This window comes from Myotis yumanensis, unplaced genomic scaffold (genome assembly GCF_028538775.1).
Source record: "Myotis yumanensis isolate MYYU_CA2020_CCGP unplaced genomic scaffold, mMyoYum1.0.hap1 SCAF_3, whole genome shotgun sequence".
Lineage (NCBI taxonomy): Eukaryota > Metazoa > Chordata > Mammalia > Chiroptera > Vespertilionidae > Myotis > Myotis yumanensis.
This window is the reverse complement of record NW_027223754.1, coordinates 139,774,978-139,798,368: the sequence shown is the minus strand read 5'-3', so window position 1 is coordinate 139,798,368 and position 23,391 is coordinate 139,774,978. Positions and strand designations below refer to the sequence as shown.

At 40.3% G+C, this 23,391-nt stretch overlaps 1 protein-coding gene across 1 annotated transcript; it reads right to left on the bottom strand.

The window, feature by feature from the left end:
- Nucleotides 1-6,044: 6,044 nt before the first annotated feature.
- Nucleotides 6,045-7,838, bottom strand: LOC139005351 (cleavage stimulation factor subunit 2 tau variant-like). The gene has a single exon (XM_070407620.1). It carries the CDS (start codon nucleotides 7,836-7,838, stop codon nucleotides 6,045-6,047), a length of 1,794 nt encoding a protein of 597 aa, XP_070263721.1.
- Nucleotides 7,839-23,391: the final 15,553 nt, after the last annotated feature.

Below are 23,391 nucleotides of genomic sequence, written 5' to 3'. Positions count from 1 at the left end.
GAGGTTTTTGTCTGACGTCCTTTCCACTATTCTCTTTTCTATTCCACTTTCTTGAAAAACCTCACACATGAACACAGCTTCTCCTCTCAGCTTAATGCTGTAGGCTCCCAGATTTCTATTTTAGTTCCAACATTTTTTTGTGCTATTTCTAAATCCTCCTGGATATTTCTTAGGCATCCTAAACTCTTAGTTCTGAAATGGAATTCATTAAATTCCCTCTACATACACTTCCCATCTGCCCAAATCAGCCCTCATTCTCTTCTTTTTGTCAGAATGGTTCTATGGTAATGATGTTCAGTGGCTAAACCAGAAACCTAAGTGTTACCCTTCCCTCCCTGTGCTTTTTGACACCAAATTTTTAATATCATCTGAACCCACCATATCCTCGTCATCTATAAAACATGGCCCTCATTATATTTACCTACACTATTAAAATAGCCTTCTATTTAGTCTTTCCTTTGTTAGCATTTCTTCCAATCTATCCTCCTCACTGGTTGAAGAATTATCTCTGAGGAATTCCAGATAGTTCATGACAATGGTGGCTGCCTTTGTCTCTATTTTCTAATATAACAAACTATAGCAAAACAATGGATTCTGCATAATTTAGAGACAGAGATTGCCAAACTTTATATGAATCCTATGTAATAAAAGCCTAATAGCAAATGCAAATCAACCAAACAGCAGAACAACTAGTAGAACAACCAGTCGCTATGAAATGCACTGACCACCAGGGGGCAGACGTTCAATGCAGGAGCTGGCCCCAGCCCACAGGCCCCAGGCCAGCCAAGGTGGGTGCCAGAGGAGGGCTCCCGATTACCCTGCTGGTCACCCCACAGATCGGCCCTTTTCGACAGCCAAGCCTAGGGACCCTACACATGCACAATTTTGTGCACTGGGCCTCTAGTTCTAAGATAAAAAGCAGAAACAGCAAAATTCAGCCTGGTGTCTCTCACACTACAGTTCAACACTTCCTATATCAAGGCCTTGCAGTAAGCAGAGGAGGGCTGGAAACATGGGAGAGAGAAAATGGGGCCTAGAATTGGACTAGAGTTGATCCAAATCTAGACAAAGCCATCCTAGGAAGTCTGGAAATACTAAAAGTATGCCTGGTAGATTAAAGCAGGGATCATAGGCAGGAATTTGAAAGTATGTGGAATTTGAAGGGGTAGATGTTGAAAAGCAATGATTTTGGGGAGGGAAAAAATGGCAGAAGGAAAGGGAAAAGCAGCATTTGATGATATAGTGATGCCTCTGTTCGGAATGCTATAACAAAATACAATAAACTGGGTGGCTTATAAGCAACAAACATTTATTTCTCATAGTTCTGAAGGCTAAAGTCCAAGATCAGGATTCCAGCGTGGTCCAGTGTAGTCCCTCTTCCAAGTTGCAGACTAACTGTATCCTCACATGGTGGAAGGGGCTGGGGGCTTTCTGAGGTCTGTCTTGTTAGGGTGCTAATCACTTCCCAAATTCCCCGCCTTCTGATGCCACCATCATCTTGGGAGTTAAGATTTCAACATATGAATTTTGGAAGGGCACAGATATTCACTCTACAGCAACATGTGTGCTTTTTTTCCCGTAGAGAATGTACCTATCCTTTTTGTCAGGTTTTCAAAAAACAGTTTAAGAATCTTTGTTTTTGACAGAGGTTCCAAAAGTCTGTCATTACATGTCAGTGGGAAAAGGATTATTAGACAGAAAAGCACCGTATGTGTTTTGGAAGGAAGTGAATGAGTAGGAGCATTTGGCCAGGCAAAGAATAAACATATCCACACTAATTGACTAAAGGTATATCAGTGGGGACTGATGCGGTATGGCTTATTTGAGGAAGTCTGAACTTTTCCGCCTGGAGAATGATTAACAATGAGGAAATAATTCCAAGATACAAGACAAAACTTAAATCGAGAATTGATATATTTCTGACAAAATGATGGAAGCCTGAGTAAGGCATCATATTTTATCATACAGATAATGCATAAGTGTACTGGCTATTGGACTATAGTCACAAAGACCAGATAATTTGTAGTATCCTGCCAGATTGGGATTTTCAGAACAGATGAATCAAACATAGCATAGTTTTTGAGTTTTTGTTTATTTATCTAGTTCAATGTGGAAAATTCTTATTGATCTAATAACATAGTAAAATAATGCCTACTCAACAATATTTTGTAGATACCGAAAGCTTGACTCTGGATTTTTTTGTATTAAATTTTATTACTATCATTGTTATTAACAGAGCTAACGTTTATTTGCCCCATGTTTCTTACTTGCTCTGAAGTCACCTTCATTACCATATTTAATCTTTAATAAAAGTCCTATGTAACATATGTTATTATTATACCAGTTTGAGGGAAAGATAAACTGAGGCTGAGAATAATGAATTCACTTCCTATGAGGTAACACATACCTAGTTCTGTGTGGTGCTGAAATACATTCTGCTACTATGTTCCCAGCAGTATATTCCCATGTTAGTTTTGAGAGAGCATTAAAACTTATTTAAGTAAAGACAACATAAGGTCACACATCTGACTAATACGGTACAACCACACTATGAACTACTGCAGTCCGCCTTGCTCAGTCTACTGACTCAAATGTTAATCTCATTCAAGAATACCCTCACAGACACACCCAGAATAATGTTTGATCCAAAGTATGGATACCCTGTGACTTTGGCAAGTTGCCACATAAAATTAACCATCACAAGGATATAACAAACCCTCCGTGTTGGGGTCCAACCCCAGCAGGTCCACGGGTTCCCAAAGGTGTGGATGGAGTCGGCGAAGAAGGAATGACACGGAGACAGCGTTCAGTTGATCAGCAGCCTAGCCAGGTTCTCTAGTCAGGTTCTAGCCAGGATCTCTAGCCAGGTTCTGTGTTTTATTGTCTTATTACATCTGTATTTATTTATTTATTTATTCAGGTATTGTGCATTCTTTTTATTAAGTCTTCATTAAACAATGCAGACATTTTATTACAACAAAGAACATAACATTTAATGGTTTTCATTTAGTCCTTCAAAGAAAGCTTTAAAGGAACTATAATTTCAAAGTGACCAAGCCAACTCTGTGAATTAGTGTACAGAACTATCACACATGTAGAGTTATCCCCTCCAATCTAGGGGGAGCATATAGGATACACAGGGAAAGTAACAGTATAAACAACAGTAAAAAAATGGGTAAGTGGAAACAGCATATGGATGAAAACTTTAAACCCATTTAAGATGTATACACCTTGCAAAGGAAAAATAATTCATTTCCAAGCCTCAGTTCTCTCCTTGTATTAAATGGCATTTCTCCCTCTGTGACTAGTATTAGTTTTTTTCTCCAGAGTAAGATCACCTGGTTATTTGGGTGTTTATACTTCAGTTCACTAGTTGTCGATGCTATACTTTCGATGTCCACATTCTCAAGGCTTCAAAAGAAATTAGGTAGTAGCTCTGAAGGAAATGTGATAAGCTTCACCTTCTACTGATTTTTAACTATGTCTCAGTGGTACCTATACTAGAACTAAGTGGCTTTATGCCTTATAAAAAGCGATGGTTAATAACCACTAAGCAGAGAATTCAGGCTACAAGATTTTTTTTTAATATATTTTATTGTTTTTTTACAGAGAGGAAGGGAGAGAGATAGAGAGTTAGAAACATCGATGAAAGAGAAACATTGATCAGCCGACTCCTGCACATCTCCCACTGGGGACGTGCCCGCAACCCAGGTACATGCCCTTAGCCGGAATTGAACCTGGGACCCTTCAGTCTGCAGGATGACGCTCTATCCACTGAGCCAAACCAGTTTTGGCGGTAAATTATCTTTTTAATAGGTTATCTTCTCGTCTTCTGTAAAGATTTCACATTGTTTTATTTTATTTTATTTATTTTATTTTTTTTAAATTAAATCTTTATTGTTCAGATTACATTTGTTCCTCTTCCCCCCCCATAACTCCCCTCCTTGCAGTTCCCGCCCCACCCTCCGCCCTCACTCCCCACCCACTGTCCTCATCCATAGGTGCACGATTTTTGTCCAGTCTCTTCCCGAATCTCCCATTCCCCTTTCCTCCCAAGAATAGTCAGTCCATTCCCTTTCTATGTCCCTGATTCATTATAATCACCAGTTCATTCTGTACATCAGATTATTTATTCACTTGATTCTTAGATTCACTTGTTGATAGATGCATGTTTGTTTGTCACAATTTGTATCTTTACCTTTTTCTTCTTCCTCTTTTTAAAGGATACCTTTCAGTATTTCATATAATACTGGTTTAGTGGTGATGAACTCCTTTAGCTTTTCCTTATCTATGAAGCTCTTACCTGACCTTCAATTCTGAATGATAACTTTGCTGGATAAAGTAATCTTGGTTGTAGGTTCTTGCTATTTATCACTTTGAATATTTCTTGCCATTCCCTTCTGGCCTGCAAAGTTTCTGTTGAGAAATCAGCTGACAGTCGTATGGGTATTCCCTTGTAGGTAATTGAGTCTCTTTCTCTTGCTGTTTTTAAGATTCTCTCTTTGTCTTTTGCTCTTGGCATTTTAATTATGATGTGTCTTGGTGTGGTCGTCTTTGGATTCCTTTTGTTTGGGGTTCTCTGCGATTCTTGGACCTGTAAGTCCATTTCTTTCACCAGGTGGGGGAAGTTTTCTGCCATTATTTCTTGAAATAGGTTTTCAATATCTTGCTGTCTCTCATCTTCTGGCACTCCTATAATTCTGATATTAGTCCGCTTGAAGCTGTCCCAGAGGCTCCTTACACTATATTCACACTTTCGGATTCTTTTTTCATTTTGCTTTTCCAGTTGGGTGTTTTTTGCTTCTTCGCATTTCAATTCTTTGGCTTGATTCTTGTGCTCCTCTGATCTGCTATTGGGTATAATATTCTTTATTTCAGTCTGTGTATGCTTAATTTCTAGTTTCTTTATTGTGGCATCGAGGGTCTCATTAGTTTTCGTGAGGCTCTGCTCAAGTTTATTGCAAGCCCTCAAAATTTCGATTTTTAGCTCCATATCCTCCATTTCTGTCATGTTTTTTTGTCTCCGCATCTTTTATGCTTTCTTGGTGCACCCCCTTGTGGTCTTTGTGCGAAGTGTTGTTCTAGTTAAGCCTTAATTGTTGTAGTTAATACTAGAGGGATTTGACCATCAGGCCGACTGGCTGTGAGAATCAGTTGTGTGGAAAACTTCTGTCCTCTGGGGAGGTGCTAATCTAGCCTTTGCCTGAGGCGATCTGGCAAATGGCTCTGGGCAGGGCTAGGGCAGGGCGGGCGGAGGGAGCAGTTATGGCTGCTCTCAGTCCTTCCCCAGGGGCTCTGCCTCTGTCCCAGCAACCGCTGCAAACCTCGGAGGGACCGTAGCCAGACAGTCCTGCTTCTCCCGTTTGAGTCTGGGTCCCTAGAGTCTCTCCTGGATCTGGAGCTCAGAGTCTGAGACTCCCTCCTGATTGAAAACTACAACCACGCCCTCAGCCACCAGCCCGCTTTGCACGCGCACCTCCGTACCTTTAAATTTTCTACACTGCGCCTCCTCTGAGCCTCGTAATGCTGTTGTCTTTGCTTCTAGTTGAAGAGTCTCTCCTCAGCCAGCCTTCCTGTGGTTCTGGTTGATGTCTGTTCCATCTTTTAGTTGTATTTTTGAAGTGGTTGTTTGCGGCAGCAGTCTCCGGTGTTTACCTATGCCGCCATCTTCAATTCTCTGCCACATTGTTTTATTTAATATTGTTTTTAAAAGAAGTTAACATATTGTACACACTTATAGTATTGCTGCATATTATTTGTAATTTTATTTGGTATAGTATCCCTTTCAGAGTTATTTTTGTATATTTATAGTGAATTATAGGAAACAGACCCATGCCTCCCCCTCCCCATTAAAAAAAAAAGGAAAATGGAGGGGGCAGGGAAGACAAGAACAACAAAAGAGATTAGGTTCTGCCCTAATCATTCAACTGTGGGGATGCAGGCGTCAGCTTTTTGCACCCATTCTCCATGCTAAAAAGAAAAAAAAGAGAAAAAGAAAAAGGAAAAAAAAAAAAAACAACTTTCTGGGATTACTATGAAGTATTTCAAGAACCTCCATTAGACTTCTGGATTTGTTCCTTTAAGATCAGGATACTCTGCCTTTGCTCAGGAGGCAGCATGGCAATTTGATCTGCAGTCAGTTGAAGAACCTGCCTGATCAAAGCTGCCTTTTCTTGATCCTGTGGAGTTCCTTGGCTCTGCCCTGGACTAAAACTGCTAGGCTGGCCTCCACTTTGCTTGCTTGCCCCCTGTACGCCTGTTCCCTGCATGCCTGCCCCTTGCATGCCTCCTCCCTGCATACCTGGTCCTTGCATGCCTGCTCCCTGCATGCTAGCTCCAGGATTTCCCACCCCTGAAATGCTTGGGACCTGCCTGGGTTCCTGTGGACCACCTGCCCCCATATTAATGGAACCAGGACCCTGGATTCCACTGGTCATAGGGCCTTTTGAACTAGGGCCAGGGCCCCATATCTCCATTCCTCTTCCATCCATGCCTCTGGCTTCCATTGCACAGGTCTTCATTCCTCTTCTCTCCATCACTCGTGCCTCCAAGACCTCAGTTTCCATGGCTCGGGTCTCCATCCCTCGAGAGTCTCTACTACCTCTACCATCCAGAAGTAGAACCCTTTGATCTATCATCTGTCCTCTGGGCTCTCCAATTCGCATTCTGGGATCAGAGATTGGCCCTCCCCTCATCTGACGTGAGGAAGGGCCACGGCCGTCATGACCAGGGGCATGGTGCCTGGGGGGGCCCTGATGAGGTGGCCCAAGATAGCCCCTGGGCTCCACTTCTCCAGTGTAAGTGACTGAAAGCAAAGTCCCTCCACGCGGGTCATTTGGAGCATCTCCCAACAACCCTCGACGAGGTAGTCCACCAGCAGTCCTGGGTCCACGTAGCATAGGAGCTCTAGGATCCGACATCTGCATCTGTCCCCGCTCCAAAGGCACAGGACCAACCATTGGCATTCCAACTTGGGGCTGCGGAGCTCCACCAGGAGTTAAAGAACCAGACCCAGGAACTGCAGCTGGCATGGGCCCCGGGGCCGGAATTCCACCCTGGATAGGGGTCTGCATCAGAGGAGGGATGTCTTCCACAGGTCTTCTAGCCAAAGGCTGGGGCTGAGGAGCTGGAGGGTTTTGCTGGTTCAGCAACACATTAGGTCCTGGGCAGAGCCCAGGGCCAGGGCCAGAGACGGGGCCAGCGACGGGGCCAGACACACGCTGAGATTTGCCTGGGATCAGCGGTGTAACGGGTATCTTGGGATGGAGAATTTTCAGAGCAGTCTCTCGGTCTATGATTTTCATCACTACTTGCACCTGCAAGAGCGCATAAGCCAGTTGCGGGTTCTGAAGTAACATTGTTCGAGCTTCCTGGGGGCTGTTTTGGACACAGAGCTTCATCTGCTTCATCAGCTCCAACATCTGCTCCGGGGGAAGACTAGCGACTGCTCGGGTAATTGTCTCAGGGGCGTCCTCTGGCTCCATAGGGTCCCCATAGGGTGAGTCAATGATGGGCGCCACGGGCCCCAAGCTCTTCAACTCCTCCTTGTCCTTTTCACTGGCAGCATTGTCCACCCGCAGCGCCCGGCTGCTGAGCTCTCGCCCATTCAGATTTCGCATGGCACTGAGGGCGGTCTCCTGGTCTTGGTACTCGCAGAAGCCATAGCCCTTGGATTTCCCGGTCTCTCTATCGTATACCAGCCGGAAACTGACAACGGAACCAACCTCCGAAAAAATGTCCTTTAACTGCTCCTCGGTGGCCTCATAAGGAATGTTCCCCACGAACACTGAACGTAGCGATCGATCCATGGCCGGGTCTCTCACCGACAAACTCGACATGATTCCCGCTGTGCACACAGAGGCGAGCTGGATCCCTGTGTGTTGTCCTATTCAGACCCACACACACTTCTAAGTAGCTGTGCCACCTACATCTGCATTTATACCAGTTGATTTTAATCCGGTCAATTTCCATTCCAAAGGTTAGGGCGTTTCTTATCTCCATTCCAGGGAGTAAAGAATGTGTAGTTAAAGGGATTAACTACCCACCTGGCACTTAGTTAAGGGGTTTTATTCCCTCCCTAGCTTCCGGGAAAAATCCCTACCTGGGGAAACAACCTTTCTGGGAGAGGTGACCTTGGTTCAAACACATAGCGCCAAGAAGGGGAGCAAACATATTAAGAACAGTACGCCATATACTCCAGGTCCCTTGAAACATATGCTGTGCAGATGTTTCTTCCCTGCAGCGACTGTGTCAAGCAGCAAGGAAGGACTGGCTTCCGGCACCTACAGAAATAGTGAACCAAGTTGGGGTTTGCTTACTGAAGGGAAGGAAAGGTGCTCAAAACTAAAGGTTCCCACTTTTCCTTTTTAAGCCATTTTGGAGGACTTCTGAAAGATAGATTAGTTTACGAGGAGGGGATTAGGATAAATCCTTTGGGTGCAAAAGCAAAATAAGTAAAATCAATCCTTACATTTTTTATTCTTTTCATTTCTGTGAGAATGTTAGAAGTACGGCATTTGCATAAAAGAGAGCCCACACATAGAAGCTTTATTTTAAAGTAGCAGAGGGAGGTAAAATTATATTACTTTAAGGGTTGGCACAGAGCTCCTAGGGTGAGAAGAGTCATGTTTGGCCATACATATGAGCATGAGACCCTTTGGGCAAACAGAGGGCTAGCTAAACTGTTCTGCAGCAGAAATTATCTGAAACCTTGGGTGGGAGCTACGGGTGAGTGATTTTGGTCTGAGAAGAAGGGACGGGTGGGAAGCAATATGGTGCAAGGCTAAAACCCTAGTAGAAAAAATAATGGCCACCACAAATTCCCTCGGTAAGTTCAAGGACTTAAAGCCATGGATGTTTATTGTCAATGTCCAGTTGTTTGTCCTGCTGCGCAGCTAAGTAAACCTACTTCTCCCTCTCTTGTCTCTCAATTCTTAAGTCTGAATTACATATTACCTGGGTTAGAGGAATTGGGAGAACAAAGATATTTGTGTGTGACTCAGTAGGGCAGTGGGGTGTAGAACCAAGGATTCCTCCGATACACGGGAAGCACACATTGGGATGGAGATTAAGAATGAAGCAGAAATGTCCCCATTGTGCTTCATTATTTGGCTTTCAAAAAGCCGTTGGCCTATCTAGAGCCAGACCTGGGGTGAAAATCAAATAGATTATGAAATCTTACATTAGATATTTTGGTCCTCATGTATCCTTTGGTTCTTTCCTCTTAGAAACTAAGCTCTGGCACCGTTGCGCTGGGTTGTTTTCTCTTCCTTTCTGTGGCTCTGTGTACACGCTCTGTACCTTTGTATTCATGCTCAGCTGTGAGTGCTCTGAAATCTATAGCAATCCGAGCCTTCCTTTCAAAACAGAGCTGATGTGGAGAAGATCTGGAGGCCCACAGTGGACTTTCGCTTTGAGATGGGCTTGGAAATTAAACAATAAATGCAAACCATGTTATTAACCAAAATAGGCTCAAAGGATATTTGCTTGGCAGCACTGCAAAGAACAGCAATACAATTAAACAAGTGCCTGTGGATAGTTACGCGTTAAATAGTGTTTCTTTACTGGTGCCATGACAGATAGAGGGTGAAGCACATTATGGTTTGAAAGCCCCTTTTGGAGAAGGGCTGTCAGAGTGGTCATTTACATATCTCAGCAGGGGGCCAGAATCTTCTGTGCATCCTAACAGCTCCTCTGCTCTGGCTGCCAGGAGCTATCATTCCCATGTCATAAAATAAGCTAAGACTCGGCATCTCTTCAGTGAGTGTTTCAAATCGGAGGCTAAACATTACCACAGGCAGTGGCACCTGGAAACGGGATTTGAACAGAGTTGGGTTTGGCTCTTTGAGTCTTTCATTGGTTCATCCATTTGGCCAACAAATTCTTAAATTCATCCCAGGTGCACACTATTGCATGATTCAGGCATGATTTAGATGCACAAGGTTACATAAAGGAACTTTCCATATAAAATGGGAAAGGTGTATACACATATAGTCAAAAGTGCCACAGACCAGGAGTTCTCAATGTTCCGAGAATATTATTAGGTGTATTACTTTATACGAATCCTATGTAATAAAAGCCTAATAGTAAATGCAAATCAACCAAACAGCAGAACAACTAGTAGAACAACCAGTCGCTATGAAATGCACTGACCACCAGGGGGCAGATGTTCAATGCAGGAGCTGCCGCCAGCCACAGGCCCCAGGCCAAGGTGGGTGCCAGAGGGGGGCTCCCGATTACCCTGCTGGTCACCCCACAGATCGGCTCTGATTGCCAGTCAAGCCTAGGGACCCTACATGTGCACAATTTTGTGCACTGGGCCTCTAGTTCTAAGATAAAAAGCAGAAACAGCAAAATTCAGCCTGGTTTCTCTCACACTAGAGTTCAACACCTCCTACATCAAGGCCTTGCAGTAAGCAGAGGAGGGCTGGAAACATGGGAGAGAGAAGATGGGGCCTAGAATTGGACTAGAGTTGATCCAAATCTAGACAAAGACATCCTAGGAAGTCTGGAAATACTAAAAGTATGCCTGGTAGATTAAAGCATGGATCATAGGCAGGAGTTTGAAAGTATGTGGAATTTGAAGTGGTCGATTTTGAAAAGCAATGATTTTGGGGAGGAAAAAAATGGCAGAAGGAAAGGGAAAAGCAGCACTTGATGATTTAGTGATGCCTCTGTTCGGAATGCTATAACAAAATACAATAAACTGGGTGGCTTATAAGCAACAAACATTTATTTCTCATAGTTCTGAAGGCTAAAGTCCAAGATCAGGATTCCAGCGTGGTCCAGTGTAGTCCCTCTTCCAAGTTGCAGACTAACTGTATCCTCACATGGTGGAAGAGGCTGGGGGCTTTCTGAGGTCTGTCTTGTTAGGGTGCTAATCACTTCCCAAATTCCCCGCCTTCTGATGCCACCATCATCTTGGGAGTTAAGATTTCAACATATGAATTTTGGAAGGGCACAGATATTCACTCTACAGCAACATGTGTGCTTTTTTTTCCCGTAGAGAATGTACCTATCCTTTTTGTCAGGTTTTCAAAAAACAGTTTAAGAATCTTTGTTTTTGACAGAGGTTCCAAAAGTCTGTCATTACATGTCAGTGGGAAAAGGATTATTAGACAGAAAAGCACCGTATGTGTTTTGGAAGGAAGTGAATGAGTAGGAGCATTTGGCCAGGCAAAGAATAAACATATCCACACTAATTGACTAAAGGTATATCAGTGGGGACTGATGCGGTATGGCTTATTTGAGGAAGTCTGAACTTTTCCGCCTGGAGAATGATTAACAATGAGGAAATAATTCCAAGATACAAGACAAAACTTAAATCGAGAATTGATATATTTCTGACAAAATGATGGAAGCCTGAGTAAGGCATCATATTTTATCATACAGATAATGCATAAGTGTACTGGCTATTGGACTATAGTCACAAAGACCAGATAATTTGTAGTATCCTGCCAGATTGGGATTTTCAGAACAGATGAATCAAACATAGCATAGTTTTTGAGTTTTTGTTTATTTATCTAGTTCAATGTGGAAAATTCTTATTGATCTAATAACATAGTAAAATAATGCCTACTCAACAATATTTTGTAGATACCGAAAGCTTGACTCTGGATTTTTTTGTATTAAATTTTATTACTATCATTGTTATTAACAGAGCTAACTTTTACTTGCCCCATGTTTCTTACTTGCTCTGAAATCACCTTCATTACCATATTTAATCTTTAATAAAAGTCCTATGTAACATATGTTATTATTATACCAGTTTGAGGGAAAGATAAACTGAGGCTGAGAATAATGAATTCACTTCCTATGAGGTAACACATACCTAGTTCTGTGTGGTGCTGAAATACATTCTGCTACTATGTTCCCAGCAGTATATTCCCATGTTAGTTTTGAGAGAGCATTAAAAGTGAGAATTAGATTGAAAAGTACCTGGCACCATCTCTTGCCTGAAAACAGTGTTTCAGGGTGATGTATACTCTAACAAGGAATAGAAGACATTGATTACAATTTGCATCAAACCTCAAAAACATTGCCAAGTGACATGGCAGAACAGTCCCAGAGGAAAATGAAATGGAAGGAGAAAGAAGATGGAAACTTAGAGAAAAAAAGGAAAGGCTGGAAGAAATAGAAAGTGAAAAGTCAGCAAGCAGAGACTCCAGACATGAAGGCAGAACAGGAGCACTGCTGCTCCCCTTCCTTCTCCGCCCACAGAAAGACTGCACTGAGCTGTGGAAATCTGTTATCTCTTCTAAGCTATTTGTTGAGAATTATTCTAGAAGTTAAGGAAACCATGTTCCTCCCCAATATATGTTGTTTTCTAGCTTTGGGTCTTTTATTTTAAATTTTTTTGTTGATTTATAAACTCTCTAAAGTGTAATTTTTAACTACTGGCCTTAACTGCTTTTCCTACATATTTTGTCTGACTTTATTAAATCATTTCCTTTAAAATGTAATCAGTACCAAATAGGATAAAGGATTTTACATCTTGAATTATAGATAATTTCCTTTCTAATAAGTTTTAAATAATAGAATGTTATGTCCCTGGCTGTAGGCTGACAGTAATTATGGCAGCTTTGGAGGGCTGACAATGCATCAGGCGCTGAGCTAAGAGTTTAACATGTATGCACTCATTTAATTTGCACAATAGTACTGTGAAGAATATTGTGGCAGAGACTGCTGGTTGCCTACCACCCTTATTTTTCTTCCTTCCTTTGTACCCAAATTTTATCTAAAGTGACAAAGTGCCCGCTAAAGACTCCATTCCCAAGCCTATTGTGTAGTTTCGTGCAGACATGTGACTGAGCACTGGTCAGTGAGATGTGCCTAGCACTGTTGTGTGGAACGTGGGTTGTTGGTAGATGCTTTTTTTGAACTCACCCTCTACCCCATTTTCTCTTTCTTACTCTCTGGAATGCAGATATGATGCCTAATGACTTAGCAGCCACATGGGCTTTGGTAGCTGAGGATGGAAGCTACTCGGTGCTGAGCATGAGGGAGCAGAAAGACAAAAGGGTCCTGGGCTTTTGATGACCTCCTGGAGACATCTCCCCAGGTTTGGACTGCTTCTGTCTGTACTTCTTTTATAAGAGAATTAAACCATATGTGTTTAAGCCGCTGTTATTTTGGGTAGTCTACTAGTATTATATGCTATCCTACAACATAATTGCTATTATCTCAACTTTATGGATAAAGAACCTGGCAGCTTAACCATGTTAAGTAACTTTTATAGTATTTGGATTCCAGTTAGCATCTGTCTGACTCTAGAACCCAACAATTTACTACTAAATTCATACTAATAGAGTAATTTTATTGTGAATATTCAAATCAGGTAGCATTAAACATAAATCTCTTCAAAGCAGCAATAGCAATTCATACAGGTGTGGAGAACATAGCTAGTCAAGCCAAGGTCATGAATACCTTTCCCAAGGAAGTCAGACTTTTTTCGAAGTCACAATCTCTTGGTGCCTCTGGCCACCCCTCAGTTCCTGCTACAAGGTGTGCAGCAATCAAACAGGGAGCTGGATTAGGGTCTGCACAACTGTTCACCACCAGTGGTAAACAGAGTGCTGCCCGTGAGTCATTGCATATATGTGTGTATTCACAAACACATCTGTATTCTAGACCTGTCATGCACCTGCTGCAATCCTACTTGCCTATCCTTCCTGACTACAACCACAACTACTTATTTCAAGACCCTCCCTGCCTCACTCTACCTCCAGAGGCTGAATGAACCAGTGGCAGCACCTAATATTAGCAGAAGCCTCCCACTGACCAGGTTAAGTCAATCAGGTTCTCCATTTTAACAAGAGAGAACATTACCTACCCATAACAGCCTAACGATTGTGTAACTTCCAGATTTAAGTAATCTGTTTTGGGGTCTGTGTTAAACATAAACAGGTGAAATAAACTGCGTAGGCTGAAGAAGGGGTTTAAATACGTAATTGTACTAATTGAAAATTCATAGCACCACATGGCTGGTTACTTTTTGGTTATTTTTAAGATTTCAACCTCAACTTTAAAGAAGCATTTACTATTCTCTCAAAATCAGTTGAATTCTGCGTCTCATGTTTCTACTTTGTACAATTTTACTTTGTACAATAAAATATATTTTATTGATTTTTTTACAGAGAGGAAGGGAGAGGGATAGAGTTAGAAACATAGATGAGAGAGAAACATCCATCAGCTGCCTCCTGCACACCTCCTGCTGGGGTTGTGTCCACAACCAAGGTACATGCCCTTGACTAGAATCGAACCTGGGACCCTTCAGTCCTCAGGCTGACGCTCTATCCACTGAGCCAAACTGGTTAGGGCACAATTTTACTATTTTAAAAATATTTTAAATAATTGGTTAATGTCTGTGGTCCTCACTAAACTTTAAGTGCCAAGAAGGCAGAGCCATTTTCTCTTTTCTGCCGCTTAGACAGTGCCTGGCACATAGAAGTTACTCGATATATATGTTCGGTAACCCTATGACCTGAGAAAAAGAGAGTCCCCTTAATCCTTAACTTTCTTGTCATGGACCCGTTAGACACAATGGTACATTGGTTTCTATTTTTGAATGCGCAATAACTCACCGTGTTTATTTTAATATTAGCCCTGTTTTCTTCCTTGATTTGACTTAATCTCTTCTTGTTTCTGGAAAAGATAGTTGGAGAGAATGCATATAAAATAGATGGTGAGGTGTGCAGAGAAGTGAAAGGCCAAAGATTTTGGAAAGTAGCAATATCATCATGTGAAATAATAGCAAATGTGCCCTGGCTGGTGTGGCTCAGTTGGTTGGGCATCGTCCCATTCACTGAAAGGTTGCCTGTTTGATTCCCACTCAGGGCACATGCTTGGGTTGCAGGCTTGATCCCTGGTAGGGGACGTGCAGGAGGCAGCTCATCATTGTTCTGCTTTCACGTCAACGTTTCTCTCTCTTTCTCTCTTTTCCTCTCTCTCTAAAAATTAATAAAAAGAATCTTTAAAAAATAAAAATAGGTAAAAAAAGCAAATGTTCAGTTTATTCATTGCTACATGTTTAAAATGAGTGTTATGAAACTTATGATAATATTATATTAAGCTTCTCATTTGACCAGTAGTTATAAAAATATGCTTTGACACCACACTATTTTAATAAATGATGAAGTTCAAATTGAAGAATAGTGTAGATTTTTTTCATTGACATTTTTTTGCCCAAATAAGGAGGATAAGGGTTAGCATTGCCAGAAGTAACTATAAAAAAGTTATAGGAAATGATGTTTTATTAGAAAGCTCATCTGGGTGAATGGCATGTCCAAGAGAACTTCTTGATTGAAGAAAATAATTGTTTAAAAGCCTTCTGTTCAACCTATTAACTCAAATGCAAATTTTCATTATAGTTTGTGAATTCATTTAGGTGCAAAGTATAATAATAAAAAATCATAAACAAATCATGGTGGCAGACAGGGAATAAACAGGTTTGTGACTGGCACTTTGGAAGAAGGGGTTGCCTAGAATAATTTAAGCTAAGAGATGCCACATCATTGCTTTCCTTAGAATCACGCTTCATAGGTAGCAGATGGCACAGAATCAATAGCTGATCAGAGAATAGCACTTGGCATTCTATCCTGTGGGTGGGAGGAAAAGGGTGTTTTAATTTTACGGAAAAACATAGCTCATCAGCAAGACTGGCATACAAACATCAAGAAGAATGCTAAGGGAATGAATAACTTTTTTTTCATTCAGGGTCCAGAAAAGCAGGGAACAGAAATCTATTTGCCAGAGCTCAAGTCAAAATGATAATTTCACTTGGTCTTATTTCCTTATGACTTGATTTTTAATTTCAAATTACTGACACTGCTAGGGACACATCCCCTCCGTCCTTAGGCAAACTTGCAGGACCATTTCTTTACGTGACTTTATGTGAAAGAAGGTCAAGGACTGAGGAGACAATTGGTGCTCAAGCCCAAACAAGGTGCCTTATTGTCTTTTACTTGCCCTCGTGTGTATGTCATCAGGAGAACACTCCCGTGGTCTCTTTCCTCTGTCCTTGTCTCATATTTCAGGCTATTCATGCTGAGTTTATGTGGACTAGGTCTCTCAGGTGTGTTGCACTGGTGCCACCTCTACCTTTTGTCACTTGCCTGGATCTGAGTTCCTCTACCTGTTCCCCATTGGACTTGATTGCCAGCCATCACATTGAGAAGAGAACATTTGGGAGTACTTAGTGATAAATGGCCTCTGGACTCACTTGTGTGTCTGTGTGTCTCACTGCTGCTATTCCCTTTCTCTCAGAAAAGCTTTCACAGTGAACTTCATAAAGCTGTTAACCCTATAGATGGAAGACCAGGATGGGGGAAGGCAATACAAATTTCTGGTCTTCAAATGGGTCTAGAAACAGCCTCTGTTAAGATTTTTAGCTCTTGTTGGGAGACCAGAAACAATGTTTATCATTTGGGGTTGAATCTGCCTTGCTTATAGGTCTTCCATTAATTATCTCAATTATGATATCTAAACCCACCTGTAGTTAAGACAGGTGATAGAAAGTTCAAAAAAATACTTGAAGTTGCATCTTATGTGAGATAAGTTCTAAAGCTCAATTCAAAGTGAAATGAATTCTCATATATTCAAATTTAGGCAAAAGTAATCTTCAATTTTTGTATCGGTCAACTTGGACTGTGTCATCCTGCAGTAATAAACAGCCCCTGAGTTTCAGCAGCCTAACCACAAAGGTTTATGTCTTCTTCATGTTAGAGGTTGATGGCACATACCTTCTTCATTCTGGGATCCAGACTGTAGAGCAGCCCCTCTCATCCATGCCATTCTCATGGGAGGAAGTTAAAAGAGTTATGGAGAAACCATTCCATGGCTCTTCAAGTTCAGATATGGAAAGTTTCAGCCCTGCTTATATTTCACTGGCCAAAGCCAGTCATGTGGCCAAGCGTAAAACTGATGGCCGAGGAAGGTATATTTCTTCCACTAGGAAAGGCATTGCAAGTCACATGCAATGAGTGGGGGTGAATGATGCCACCATTAGGAGTGCAGAGAAGAATATAAAGGACAATTAAAACCTGCCACATAAGTGGCAACAACAATACAATCTAGTGCAATGTCCTTTAAGATGTCCCGTTAGCAATATGTAGATGAGTTCTTATTATGAGGTGCTGTAAGCAGCCTTACTTTCTTCACATGTGCACCTGATGAAGTAGTTACATTTGAGGAGAGGGAGCCTGGGTCTTAACAAAAGAATCACCCTCACATCTGGGAAGGATGCACATTTTGGGAGGCAAGTAGGAAGTGAGACTAATTTCATAGGCAATGCAGTTTTCCCACTTTCTACTGACTCCAGGGAAAATCTTCGTTGATTAAACAGCAGTAGGAAACTATTGAATTTGTTGTTCCTTTCCTCTTTCTCTTTAGAGTCAATCATATATATTTTAATTTCAAAAGTTAAATATTTCTATGATGAAACCACTATAATTAGGAGACCGTGCTATTCTATTGTGTCTCCATAAGTTAAGTATGTCAATTGTAACATTTATTGGCCCTCTCTACTTGACCTAAACCCTGAGAGCACAGAATAAATGGTGTTTGCTATATCTAATGGGTCAATACATATTTGTGCAATGATACATTTGGTTCTGTAGTGTACTGGTTAAAAGCATTAACTCTGGAGCCAATTTGCCTAGTTCTAAATGTACTATTTACTAATGGTGTTTTTTAAACTATTATGCCCCATTTTCCTCATCTGCATAATGGAGATAATAATAGTTTCTATTATGTAACATATATTATGGATATATATATATATATATATATATATAGAGAGAGAGAGAGAGAGAGAGAGAGAGAGAGATAGGTAGTTAGATATAGATAGATATAGATAGATAGATATAGATATAGATGATATAGATATAGATATAGATATAGATATAGATAGATATAGATATTCACTGTCCTGGGACAGTGGCTCTATTTCAGGTCCAATAATCTAGAATGATGCTTGCCATGTAACAAGTATTTAAATATATATATGCCTAATATGCAAATTGTCCATTTGGGAGTTCGACCGGGAGAACGGGAATTCGATTGCTCGCTATGACATGTGCTGACCACCAGGCGACAGTGTGGAATGAAGGGAGGCCCCGGCTGGCAGCCATAAGGATCACCAGCCAGGCCTAGGGACCCTACCCATGCATGGATTTCATGCACCGGGCCTCTAGTTTGTTGAATAAATGCATAAGCCCCATTTGTGTTCCAGGTCATTGCTTCTCCGTCTTACCATTGCTTAAACCAGAAATATGAGAATTATCCTTGACATCTCCTTTTTCCTTACTTTCCAATTCCATGTATCTTTATTAATGAACATTTTTTTGTCCATCTCCACTCACACTACATTGTTGCACAGAGCCATCATCATCATCTCCCTGGACTAAGGGAAAGTCTCCTTTATGGTCTCTGCTTCCATGCTTACAACTCCAATCACTTCTCCAAACAGCATGAAGGGAGGTTTTCTTAAAGAGGTAAATACCTTGATAACATCTCCTTGCTTAAAACACTCCATGATCTCCTATCTCCCTTAGAGTATGAAATCCTTACATTGCTGTGAAAGCTCTGCTTGATCTAGCTCCTACCAGCCTCCTCTGGTGCTTTTCTTTGCCTGTGCTTCCTCCCCCTTAGTCACAGTGACGTTTATTCCATTTCTCAAGCATTTCTACAGCATCTTTCTTCATAGTCTTCACACCCAATGTTCTCTATGGCTGCCCCCTCTATCTTAATTCTTTATACCTGCCCCCTCCCTTAGCTGATCCATATTAATTTAGAAAGTCTCAGATTAATAGTTGGTTCCTCAGAAATACCTTCCCTCCTTGCCAGGTAAAATGCCCTTGTTCAATTCCATTGGACATTTCTTGTGATTCTGTTCTCTAGCACTTCCACAAGAAATATGCTTTTAAGTCGTTTTCCAAACGTTTCAGATATATGAGTGTGGCTTTTCTTTTGGACATTATTTAAAACTAGAGGCCCAGTGCATGTAATTCGTGCATGGGTAGGGTCCCGAGCGGCTGCCAGCTGGGCCTATCTTCTCCCGGCTGCCTGTGCTGCCACTGGCTGGGGCCTCCTTTCCCACGGTTGGCTGGCTGGTCCCACCCCCTGGTTGAACCCCCAGTGGAACTCCCGGTGGAACTCCCAGTCGAGAATACAATTTGCCTATTAGGCTTTTATTATATAGAATAGCTATATGGAGGAAAGGAGGCCCTCAAAATTCACCTTAAAACTTTCTCTCTTAGATATAAAGCTCTTCTGTGGACTTCCCATAAGAGTTTGTCCTGAATATCACAGAGCTCCTCAAAACAAAGATTTACTGGAGTCCTAGATAAAACCTGAATCATTATATTTATTTCAAAATGAATTTTCTAATATAGCACTTTGAAGACAATTAAGAGCTGGTAGTCAGTGCAAATAATTTCTGAATAGGCATTTTCTACTCTCCTGATAGTGCTTACATGCTCAGTAATGGTGGAAATGAAATAGATTTAACTTAGTAGAATTACAGCAACTCCTGGGCTTGGCACTGGATTATATAGGAATCATCTAGGTACATTCTGAAATGTCTCAGGAAACCAGCAGGAAAAGACGTGGCTGAGACACTCCAGGTCTGCAACCACATTAAGTCCCTTTGACCTTTTACATTAACTTTTTCATAGGTTTCCTGTATGATATGCACTTATATTTAATGAATATTGATGAACATTTTGTATGTGCCTACATTATTTTTTTTCTCAAAGCAAGAGTCCATTCCTCAGGTAAGAGTTAATAAAAACATTTTAATAGCACATACTGGAAATGTGGTGTGAACTGGCATGGATTAATGCTTGTCCTCTCTTTCTCCAAACCCCTTCTTCTTCTTCTCCTCCTCCTCCTCCTCCTTCTTCTTCGTCTTCTTCTTCGTCTTCTTTTTTTTATCAACAAAAACATCAACAAAATTTGATTTTCATTGTACTTGCAAATATGGGACATATGGGTCTCAATTGAAGGTGTTTTTCCCAGCACAGAAGTAGCAGTAATTATGAACAAACTTTTTAACTCCTGATAGATCACTACATGCCAGGCAAGACATGACAGAAAAAAGAAGATAAAACAGAAAACTACATCTTTTCGACATGATCCTTCAAGTGCTCAAGCATAGTTTGCTTTAGGAAGACTGACAATTTAGCCATTTTAGGACATATCCAGCTGACACTTGGTACAGAGGTTTCATATCCAAACTGTATTGCCATTTTATTTGAAAAGTATTTTCCCCATCTTTACTTCGTATGCTAAAAGCCCCTCGGTACATGCTCCCCCCTTAATAAAATATTCAGTTGATTTACTTTCTAAGTACACAAGTAGAAGGTTCTTGTGAAAGAAATTGACTAAACCCTGTAGAATATTTAATTGGTGCTTAAATCCAAGCAGCTGTCTTCCTGCAGATAGCATGGGCCCTGGGGAACCTGGCTAATGGAATGCTCAGGCTTCGTTCAAAGCAACCTCCCCCACTCTATCCCTGGAGCCAAGATTTGCATGTTTTCCCCATTTTTGCTTCCTCTTTTAGAAAGAAAAATGCATGTGAGAAACTTCTCATAAAAAATGTCAATCTTTCCTGAGCTGAAGTCAGTCTTGACTGAAAATATTAGTTCTTGAGTTTGTACATACAAGCTAAAGGTGGACAGAGGTTAGTCCTTAAACCCAATAGATTCCAGACATTTGGATACTTACTGTCTTGTTACCCTTCTCTTCATTATACAATTGTCATCATAAAACTCTTCCTAGTGTGCTCTACTTTTCTCTGCATTTTGACAGGTAAAGAATACTTTTAAAAGTATATGTAAACCATGTTTATTTGTTTGTTATTTCTAGGTGTTAAGTCACATTGACTTAGGAAAGAGATTTGTGGACTTAAATGGGTTTATTCCTATCTTGCTGCCTGAAGTGAGATTATAGTGGGCTCTGCTAGGCTAATAAAGTGTTTCCTGTTTTAAAGATCTTCTGCAGGAGGATTTCCATCTCCCAAACATGATGTGGTCCATGGTCTGAGGATCAGTAGGGATCTGCATCATCAGAAAGTTTTTTTTAAAATGCAAATTCTCTGACCTAAGGAATCTCTGCTGGCCAGAATTTGGGTTTTAATTAGACTGCTGAAATTTAGGAAGCGTTGAACTGTCCACTAGATCAGCTGTACGTTGTGGATGGTAGTGTGGAGTTAGACTGCCAGAGTATAACTTAGGTAAATTTCCTCTTTATCTCTCATGATTTCTCATCTGTAAAAGTGAGATTTTAAGAACACTTACATTCACAGATTTAGTCTTGGAATAAAATGAATTAATACACAAAGAACACTCGAAATTGTACTTGCTACATAGTAAGCACTAATAAATGGTATTCACTGTTAGAAACTTATTGCATGCAAATATTTAGAAATATTTTGGGGTTCACAAACATTTACAGGGTACTCAAAGTAAAACCAAACTTTACTAGATAGCCAAAGAAATCAAAGGACTTTTCAAGGTAGGAAAAACATTTTTTGTCATTATTCTATTCAAGAATTGCTTGTCTTCTTCACATCCTGAAGTTCACATGGATGAGAAACAGAAAAAGAAAAAGGAACATGAGAGAAAATATGTATAATGTTCTAGACTTAGCTTTGGGGGTCAGAGGGAGTAAGTTTGAGCACAAGTTCTATAATTTAGCCACAGGACTTTATTGATTTTTTTTCTTTATGGGATATGCTTTTTGTGTCCTAGAAAATATTTGTGTATCTTTTTGGTTAAAGTTTTTCTCTTACATTTTCTTCTAATAATTTAATAGTTATAAGGTGTATTTTTTTTATCTATTCCATGTTACAGTTAATTTATGTACATAAGTTGAGGTAAGGTTTAATGTTCTTTTTTTTCCTTATGAACATATAGCCCCTCTAACACAATTTGTTGAAAAGACTTTCTCCCACTGAATAGCCTTCATACCTTTGCATCTTCAGTTGACTACATGCACAGCTCTATTTCTGAACTCCTTGTTCTCATCATCTATGCTTCTATGTTCCATGAGCATCACCAGTCTTGAGTATTTAAGCTCCATAGCAAGCTTTGAAAATCAGTAGTATAACTCTTCCAATTTGATCATACCTTAATAAGGTTTGACTATTGTATTACCATATAAATTTTAGAAATCAGAAATTAAAACTCAACTTCTCAATTTCTACCAAAATGCTGCTGGGATTTGATTTGGGTTATTTTGATTATATAGATCAAGTTAAGGGGAGTTGATATTTTTAAAATATTCTTTCTTCTAATTCATAAACATGGCAAATCTCTACATATACTTAGATCCTCTCTAGTTCTTTCAGCAATGTTTTATATTTATCAATGGCCCTCTTTCACATATATTGTTAAATTTTTCCCTTTGTACTTAATGTTTGACAATCTAAATGATAACTCAAATTTTTTATTTTTCAAGTGTTTGTTGCTAGTTTATCCTATATAATAAAAGGCTAATATGCAAATGAACTGAATGGTGGAACTCCCGGTTGCTATGACATGCACTGACCACCAGGGGGCAGGTGCTCAACACAAGAGTATTTGTGAATTCATGACAAGCAGCATGATTTTGGAGACAAATAGAAGTTGGTATATTACTGGTTAATTTGGTATATTAGAATTTTGTACATTAACATTCCCTACTTCAAGTGTCATGGAGAAAATTTAAAAAATAATTATATCTTTGTCCATGCCATTAAGAAACAAACAATACAACAACCAGTTCCTAGTAGTTTAGAGAAGTAGAGAACTGAGCTGTGCACTAGTCCCTCAAAACATCATCCTTTAGACTGATATCAGCTAGTCTACATGTTGTCATAGAATTGTTACCTTCCGGATATGAAACATCAGCCATACGTCTCTTCCTATTAAAACACACACACACACACACACACACACACACACACACACTTCCTTAAAAGAACTAAATGAAGTGAGCTTTAAATAAATAAAGTTAGCAAGATATGATTTGTTCTATTTTGTCAAAAACATATTAAACATCGGTTATAGAATTTTTGATTCAGATGAATGTACATCCCAAATGCCTGTAGGTTATATACTATTCAGATTGTAAGTACCATGAACACAGTTACTGGGTCTGTTTTTGTTTTGTTTTTTTCACTGCTTTTTCTCTAGCACCTACTGCAGTGTCTGGAACATGGTGGAATTACAACAAATATTTATTGAAAAATGAATGAAAAATCTATGTTTTCTTTCTAAAAAACAGAAAATTATTTGCCAAATTTCAGATTTTCAGCATCTCTCCCAACCTCTATAATTTTATTATGAACATTTCAAGGGCATGCACAAGGAAGTATAGATAATAACATAAAGTATAGCCATGGGCCTACCA